Consider the following 9,262-nt stretch of genomic DNA (forward strand, 5'->3'; position numbering starts at 1 on the left):
AGGGGATGTATGACGTTGGATACCACGCAAGAGTGGTCCATTTTCTCGACTGAAACCGAGTTCTTTCGTATTGCATTTCTAATATAATTCTGTGGTATTTTACTATACACTGTTAGAAAATTTATCCTTGAAATAAAAGAAATTCCTGCAGCAGAGTCTCGAGAACACCTGTAATCTTACCAGATTGCGTAATCTTACAGGAAATTGGTATTTGGTGTATGGAATCTTACAAAATAAAACACCTGTTCTTTTAAATTGCAGAAAAAAAATCCTGTTTTATGAATTTACAGAATGATTCTGTTATTGCTTTCTGCAAAATCTTCTTTTTTTCTGTAAAATCACGTTTTTTTTTATAGTGTAGATAGGTCTGTCTGTACATTGTTTAACAAAATCTTTCTTTGTTTTATTGCTACACAGCTCACAGCTTCAATATCCTTCATCTTTGTGATGCTATCCATTATGTCATTCTGCATGGAAACAGCAGAATCTTTCACCGTCATCAACAACGGGACGAACGGAGAAGAATACAGTGAACCCATCGAAGCGCTCTTCATCCTCGAAGGCATCTGCGTGGCCTTCTTCACTATCGAACTCATCGTCCGTCTCGTCTTTTGTCCGAACAAAGTCAAATTCTTCCTCGAAGTCCTGAACATCATCGACATCGTCGCCTGCATTCCCTTCTACGTCGACGCCGTCGTCAAGATCGCCGGTGAGCACCTGACCGGGCAGTGGAACGAAATCCTCGGCTTCATGAGGATCGTCCGTATCTTCCGAATCTTCAAGCTAGCGCGCCACCTTAGTGGCCTACAGATTCTCGTGCACACCTTGAAAGCGTCCGCAAAGGAACTTGTGTTGTTGATAGTGTTCTTAGGTCTCGGTGTCCTGATATCCTCCAGTCTTATTTACTATGCAGAGCGGTGGGTGGCCCGGGATGGCCAGAGAAATGACTTTCAGAACATCCCGGTGGGGTTCTGGTGGGCCGTTGTCACGATGACGACGGTCGGATACGGTGACCTGGTGCCGAGGACGTGGCTCGGGATGATCGTCGGTGCGATCACGGCCATCATCGGCGTGCTGACGCTGGCTCTGCCCGTACCGGTAATCGTCAACAACTTCGCGCTGTACTACACGCACGCGCAGGCCAGATCAAAGCTACCCAAGAAGCGGAAGAGAGTCTTGGTCGGCGCTGCGGATGCTTTGAAGACCCATGGTGCTAACATCTCGTCGAGTATCAGTGGTTATTCCACACAGTCAACCACCGAGGATGATGATGCTAGTATTAGGAGTGATGATATGCCTTTGAAGACAGGTGAGTCGTGATATACAAACAGTGTAGGACTATATTATTGAGAGCATTGTTTATCATTACAGGCACGAGGTACTTTTTGAACAGCAGTGCTTGTAATTATTCTCATGCCCGAGCAATTATGTTTATTATGTGCTAAATACGAGCCGATCTCCATTATTTTCTTAACCATCAAAATTAATCATATATCACTTTTTTCAAGTATTGGTACACTTCAAAACGGAAAACAGTTCTTAACAAGCGTTCGTACTATGGAACATACGAAGCAGTTCATAAACACTTTTTTACAACAAGGGTTAGGTGGAAAATGTAATTACTGGTCGGCGTTTTGAGCAAGTGTTGATCAAATTATCAATAGAGAAACTTTGAAAAACAATTTTCACAATGTTTACCCCAATCATTGTTGATAAAAAAAAAACCTCGAATTTTTTTGTATAATGTTCTATTGGTCGATAGTATCGATATTGGTCAACAAGTATTATGTCTATCTTATTACATTGTCGCGTTTATGTAACTTTTATGAATTCATTACACTATTCGTTATGTCTGTGATATGATAATCATTTTCAGATGGTGTGCAAAGGAACTGGGAATAGGTTTCCAAATGAAGGAATAATATTATCAAGAAACCTATGAATCAATCTTAATCTTACAATATTTGGTATCATAATTATAGGCCTATCTATCTTTCTATTTTTCGATGGGAAGTCTACACGATCAATAACCATCAAGGCCAAAAAATGAAAACAAGTGACGCAATGATCTACGGTAGATGAAGAATTAGTGGCCTATATTGTATTCAGAGGAAAGTGAGCCACATCAGAAGATATTAGAGGTTTAGATGAGACATGAACCCATATGATGAAAAATAAAAAATGGAAAATTGAATTCGAAATAGACATGAAATGAAATACTCCGAAAATTTGCTTTGCCCAACCAGTGGCGTAACAGGCGGGGGGGCAGGGGGGGCAAGCTGCCCCCCCCCCCCCCTGGTGGAGCTCACCGGGAAAATAAAAAAACGGGAAAAAGAAAAAAAAAGGGGGAAGGGAAAGGAAAGAAAAAGGGGAAAGGGGAAGGGTAAGGGAAAGGAAAAGGGAAAAGAAAACTAAGATAAAACATAAAAAAGGGAAAACGGAAAAGGAAGGAAAAAAGAACAAGTGAGAAAGAACAATTCGCCCCGATATACAAATACATTAGCATGATTAGTAAGACAGGGAAATAAATCAAAGATGACAAAAAGGCAAACAAAAGCGGGAAATAATGGCAGAATGGAATTAGCCAAAATCTAAATTGGAAAATAAAGAATAGGGACAAGATAACGTATACACTACCGGGCAGCCGAGGATTGAGATAACGAGCGGGAAGAAAAATGGATGGTATTACAGCATAATGTCGTATGAAAGTCTATCATAAACTTGCTAAATCTCCAAAGGCTCTGTCCAAGAGTCAAGACCCCGTGCAGTGGGGGCTCTTCATCTGTAACCTCTAATGGGTTCTATAACGGGCCCCTATATGGACCCTTCCTGCATTAAGCTCTACGTTGAAGCACTGGCGTACCGGGGAGTGGTTCCACAGTCAAGGGGAAATAAAAGAAAATAAAGGAGGCAGCGAAATGAGATGAATGAAAAAAAATAAATGACATGATATTTGCTATATGTAAAAATCAATCACATAATTAGAATTTCATTTTAACTGGCCTTTTTTCTTATGGCTCGCTTCGCTCGCTGGCGACTTTTTACAAATTTTCACACATTTGCTATGGTGTGCCCCTCACAATATTTGAATGATTACGATACACAACTGCATTGAATTTATGTGTTGTGTTAAAGCTATATAAATATACACGCAATTTGATTAAAATAAGTGGCCATCTGTAAGGTTTAAAATGGCTTTGATATCAAGAGGTTCCGGGGCTCTGCCCTGGACCCCACCCATAAAGCACTGTTATATGGATGGGTTTGGACCATGGCCCCCAAAAGTTCTACAACCAAACAAAAAAAATGAGGAAAGAAAGGAAAGTGTATTATATTTTTCTGAATATCACGTTAAAATCTATCTTCATGATCTTCATGTTAGATTCTCATGAAAAGGAGTTTTGCTCGCTCGCTTCGCTCGCTTATATATATATATATATATATGCCCGATACGCCATATCGCCCCATCAAAATTTTTGGCTCTTGTCCCCCCTGGCCACCGACCCCTGTTACGCCGCTGTGCCCAACTGATCGTGGGCCCGGCAGCCGCTGTGCAGCGCCAGATCGACGAGGCTCTATCCCTTTAATCGTTGAACGCCTAACAGGGTAGCAGCACAACTCCCATCTTTTAACGTCTTTTGGTCTGACGCGGCCGGGGTTTGTTAGTGTTGTGTAAAAAGATATTCGGCACGGACCCTTTTTAAAAAAAGGCTTTAAATTATGTCCTTTTCCTTTTATGTTTCAAGATGACAAGGACAAAATGGCACGTATACAAAGAATATTCTTGTTTTTTTATACCCAACAATATTCTTCTCTTTTCTTTCAGCCTTTCCCTCCACTACTAATAATTAAAAACCAAGGGGCGGTTGCCATCCCTGTGGCGTCGCCTCTGGTGGTCCTTCTAAAGAAACGTATACTTATTGTAAATCTTCACCATCTTTCTAATATCACATCATCTATTTCCCTTAGTATCTGGATCATTACAAGCCGCGGGAGAGAACAAGAAGGACACCCCAGCACATCTCTTCACCGCCGCCTCGGCTAAGGGGGAGAAAACCAGCATCAGCGTCACATTCACCGACGAGTGCGCTGAAACGTTCGCCAGTCCCAAGAAGACGCGGTCGCCGTCGCCGACATCGCCCGCGCCGAAGGAGGCCGGGGGAGAAGGGGGCGGCAAGCCCGCGAGGAGGATGGTGAAGAGGATGAGCCTTATGCCGGCGGCGAGGAGAGAGAGCTTCATGCCGAATGGTAACAGCGGTGAGAAACTCTAAGTGAAATTATCCCCCCAAAATTGTATAGCTCAGATCTCTCTTTGAAAATTCATTATCAGTCAATTCTACTAAAGGGAAAATATTAGGCCTTTGGGAGCATTTTATCAAACACATTATAATCCGTGACTTTCACTGACTATTGTTATCGGCTACTATAAATCCTTACAACTGATCGAGGCAAATGTATTGGTGAATAACCATTGACAAATCTTTCTGTTAATCGCCCCCAGGACTTAGGTCAGTTTCATCAAAGGCTTACGATCATTTGAACTTTGCCAATATGGCAATTACCATGGTAGTAGGGCTCAGTAGCCAATCACAATGAAGATTTCCATGGTGTTACAATAATGGCTACATAATCATAAATCATGAATATTCATGAAACAGTCCCATTATAATTATATGTATTATTCTGAATGACGTCATTCTTTGCTTATCCAACAGGTCGAACACGATCGATACCTCACGGACGTCGACGATCACGAATGCCCTCGATGCCGGAAGTAGAAACGTAACCGGAAGTACTTTGAGAGGTCACACCACTGATCTGCTTAAACACAGATCCGTAGGTCACACCTATCTTAAATACAATCGAAACACAGAGAAAGCATGGTTGTGAATGTGGTTATGTAAAGAGAATCATATTGACAGAGGATATGCCGACATAGCGCCGGTAGAGGCGGAATGGAGTCGACCAATTTGGACTAGCGATAGCGGCGAGTCGACCCCTTTTGCTTTTTGGCTGAACATCGCCATTTACCATAGTTATTGTCTGACCATGCAGAAACAATGTGTCAAGAACAATTTGGCAAAGGACATGCCGACATAGCACCGATGGGTCGGCGGAATTGGATCAACACATATGGCCTTTAATGAATTTGTTGACTCGACTCACTTCGCGTTTTAGCTGATCAACGCTAAGCAGTTGTCTGACTCGAAAATAAAAAGAGAGAACGTTCCAGGCTTATGTAAATCGCCGTGAGATACCTATACGCCTAACAATAGTTATTCTATGACTATTTTGCGCATTGGACGCATGTACAAAATGCAACGTCGGGAACGTGACGCAAGCTTCGGATTTTGGCCTATTTTCCATAATAACTGCAAGTCAGTGTGAAAATATATAAATATTGATGAACTACTTGACCGCGTTACGGAGTAAGGTGACAAGAAGAACAATGGGGGGGGGGGACATAAATAAGCCGGTAACATGGCAGGTTTACATGGGCTGAATTTTTTTTGCAGACGACACAGGTTCAATATCACCATGACAACGCTCCTAGAGGGATCGATTGACCACGATAGTCAGGCGGCACGCCAACAGCTGGTAACAAGACTGATAGAGATGACTGTTGCCATGGATACCGCGTCGGTTGTCGATCTTTGCCGAGACTATAGCTCTCCCAAAGGAAACAGAGCTCAAAAGGACAACCATTTGGTGAGGGAGGGAGAGAGAATGTCGTTCATGGGTCAATATGTTTTATATTTTATTTTATATTTGTCACATAATTATGATAATGTTGATAGGGATATATTTTATTTAACAGACAGGATTTTTTAAAGTGTGTTGTGTGTATGCTGATATGATCTTCCCTTTACTGCAAGAAGGCCTATATAGAAAGCTCTGAAATAAAAACAATTCTAGATTTTCACTTCTTTTTAAATCGTTGACGCTTTTTACGATTCATTTTGAGAAATGCCGAACGTTCGAGCATCTAGATGTTCCCCAAGTTGATCTTTGTCTTGGGAGAAGACACTTGATTTATATCGGAGTAGTCGTCTGGTCGAAATATCATGAACATTGCCGAACTTTTCCGAGTTAAAGAAAATCATCATCGGTCGCTCGAAGTTTATACGAGAAATGACGATTATTTCCGAGAATAAGATGTTTTAAATATGGAACTGCATACGATGAATATGTCTGAAGATGTCACCCAAAACATAATGATTTTTTTTATAATAAAGACATTCTTCCGTGCACGCGATGATTTAATTTAGCTCCTTGCTCTCTTTGCCTGAGAAACTAAAGTATATTGTTCGTGGGTAATATATTCTAATGCAATCACTTAAAAGGTTGGGTCTCGTTTGCTCGGGGAAGTATAAAATCTGTCGTTTCCCTGTAAAATTTATTAATTGATTAAATTAATTGATTGAATACAAGCAAGTTATTAAACAAACATAATAACATGCAATATACAGCGTCCTTAAATGCAAGCAAAGTGATAGCAACATAAATAAATTTAAGAAATATTGATGACAATTTTAGAAGGCTATCACCAGAAACGCGCTTACCTTCTTTAGGTAACACGACATAATAATGCCTATTGCGACATTTTGCTCCGATCTAGGGTTAGATTTAGGATTGTAATATAGAGTTAGGTGTCAGAATAGAGTAAAGATAAGGATTGGGATTTATTTAGATTCGGAGGTGAGGTTTTAGGTTTGGCTTTATAAAGTGCAAGCAGGTTTTCCATCGGAGAAATTGCCGCCGGAGCAAATGTCACGGAACCGTCCCTGTTACATGAAAGTTTGTGGTCAATTATAACTAAAACAAAATAGCATTTGCAATCGATTTGGTTGAGTTTAGATGGCTTCGTGCAGTGGATCTTATTCATTTCAGAATTCGTATAAAAAAAGAAAGAAGTATACCAAAAGATTAAAAATATCGCTTTTAAAAATTTGTTCTGTGTTCCTTAGATATTATATTTTAATTTGGATATCATAATTTTGATTGGATATTCACAGCAGACAAATTTCGGAAAGTGTTTCCCCTGAATTCACGAATTCAATTATTCTTCATTAAATCGTTCATAATCTTAAAACTGAGGTGCTTTTTAAGAAAGGCTTTTAATTTTATTTGATTTGATTTATTTTTTCACATTCCACAAAAAATACTTACATCTTGAGTAAATAAGAACATAATGACAATGATTACATTCGCTGTTTTACAAAGTAATTAAATAACGTAAAATATTAGGAACCAATGAAAAAACATAGCTTGTAATCAAAGGTCCCCCCCCCCACTAGCGTACCTACGGGGGGGGGGCAGGGGGGGCACTCTGCCCCCCCTGACGAGTCACAACCCATGAAAAAACGTATCTTTGCCCCCCCTGACGAGCTTTAAGACCTTCAATGCCCACCTGACGAGCTTGAAGACCTTTTTTTTTTTTTTTTTTTTTTTTTTTTTTTTTTTTTTTTTTTGCTTGTCAATTTTTTTCTGGTACGAAATCCTTTATTTGTGATCGAAGACCTTTTTTTTTTTTTTTTTTTTTTTGCTTGTCAATTTTTTGGCGGACGGTTTTGCCCCCCCTGTGGAAAATCCTAGGTACGCCACTGCCCCCCCCCAAAAAAGTCATCCTCTTATCCTCTTTTACATATGAAACCCAAGCTAAATCGTGATTTCCAGGAATAATATGCTTAAAGTTGTTCCAGTATTCAATTTACCGTAGACCTACTGCTCATGAGGAATATGCATGACGAATTTGAATTGTAGGAGGTTTAAAAAACATGCTGCGTCTATTTTATATCTTTTACTGCTATTAAATCAATTATATTCATGCACGCCGTAATTTGCCAAGTATTAATTCAGTTATCTGCACAAAATAGGTAGAGGTAATGAATTATTGTAAAAAGACGAGTTTTGAACTATACATTTATTACGTAAGGTGCGTGTACATAATTGGACAAAAAGAATATTATATTGTAATTATGTACATATATGTGACTACCATTCATATTTTTGCATACACTATGTAAATAGTTCTTGAAAGATTATAAACTTTAACCTATATTGCCTTCACCTTTCTCGCTTTGAAATAATAGGGATATGCAAGTCATTTCTATACTGTAAAAACGCTGTTTGAAAATTATAAGCACGCATTAGCCGTCGCTCTAACGGCTATTGTTTGAAGTTTTAAACAAGTTTTTAACAAGTTGTTTAAAGATCGTTTACATAATTGAAAAAGGTTTTAAACACTCGTTTTAAAGTTTAAACATGGAGCTAATAGCTCTATGGTTCAAACAGCTTGTTAGAGTGACGGCCTTAAAAAACGTGCTAAAAATTACTGATTACGCTCTGAAAAATCCAGGCTTAACAGGGTCAGATTGACCCGAAAATCGGGTCACTTGGTGCCACACCCCACTCTGGGTAAAATAAAATACAATGACTCGGAATAATGTCTAACGAGACCATTTTGGGGTCAGATCTGACCATTTATACGTCACATCGGACCTCATTCCGGGTAATTTCTTTTTTGACCCAGAACGGATTGTAGCAACCCCAACCAGCATTGTCAGGTCTGGAATTTTTTCAGAGCGTACTAATGTGTTACTGATGTAAAAACTGTGTTTCAGAAGGGAGACCCCTTCATATTCATTAATGAATTAAAACGTTTACCAACAATTGGGGATGAAAACCGCTTCATTGAAAGTGATGGTGTTTCGAAAAGCGGGTGTTTTTAAATTGATGTTTAGATGACACCTTTTAAATATTTTAGAATAGTCGATTTGCATTGGTGACGCCACGGATGTGACTACTCAGATTTAAAAAAAAAAAAAGAAATTATTGCATATCTTCGAAAAGTTGCTTATTAATTCTTTCTAAAAACTAGTCTTTCAATTTAGATTCCAGGCAATAATCATATCCCTCCTGATTGAAGTAATTGTGTAGTTATTCTCACTCAGTTAATTAAGAAATGTATGTACAATGTGAGGCGTCATGTCGATAGATGGCAGCATTGCACTGAACATAGCAATAGAAACAAACCGCTTTGTAAAGTCACAAACCGAGACTGTAGCGTAATCTTGTTTTAACTCTCCAGGGAATTTTGGAAATCAAATCAATTTGGGGATTTGGGCATAGACTTTGTTGTACTAAAGAGTAGCAATATAATGAAGCAGATATAAATGAATGTGGATGATTACAGTTTCAAATGGATGAGATAGCTGATAGATCATTATAAAGAGGGCGTATGAAAATAATGTATTGGAAT

General features: G+C 39.2%; 1 protein-coding gene across 1 annotated transcript; it reads left to right on the forward strand.

The window, feature by feature from the left end:
* Nucleotides 1-230: 230 nt before the first annotated feature.
* On the forward strand, nt 231-6,921 carry LOC129268758 (potassium voltage-gated channel subfamily C member 2-like). The gene is made up of 3 exons (XM_054906263.2): nt 231-1,309; nt 3,970-4,257; nt 4,716-6,921. The coding sequence occupies exons 1-3, from the start codon at nt 448-450 to the stop codon at nt 4,784-4,786; spliced, it is 1,221 nt and encodes a 406-aa protein (XP_054762238.2). The 5' UTR covers nt 231-447; the 3' UTR covers nt 4,787-6,921.
* Nucleotides 6,922-9,262: the final 2,341 nt, after the last annotated feature.

This window comes from Lytechinus pictus, chromosome 9, assembly GCF_037042905.1.
Source record: "Lytechinus pictus isolate F3 Inbred chromosome 9, Lp3.0, whole genome shotgun sequence".
In the NCBI taxonomy this organism is placed as follows: Eukaryota; Metazoa; Echinodermata; class Echinoidea; order Temnopleuroida; family Toxopneustidae; genus Lytechinus; species Lytechinus pictus.

Bases quoted from the DNA above. Each gene is read 5' to 3' on its own strand.
- LOC129268758 (XM_054906263.2), top strand. From the start codon at position 448: ATGCTATCCATTATGTCATTCTGCATGGAAACAGCAGAATCTTTCACC. The intron at 1,310-3,969 runs GTGAGTCGTGAT...TATTTCCCTTAG, and splicing joins TGATATGCCTTTGAAGACAG to TATCTGGATCATTACAAGCC. The intron at 4,258-4,715 runs GTGAGAAACTCT...CTTATCCAACAG, and splicing joins CATGCCGAATGGTAACAGCG to GTCGAACACGATCGATACCT.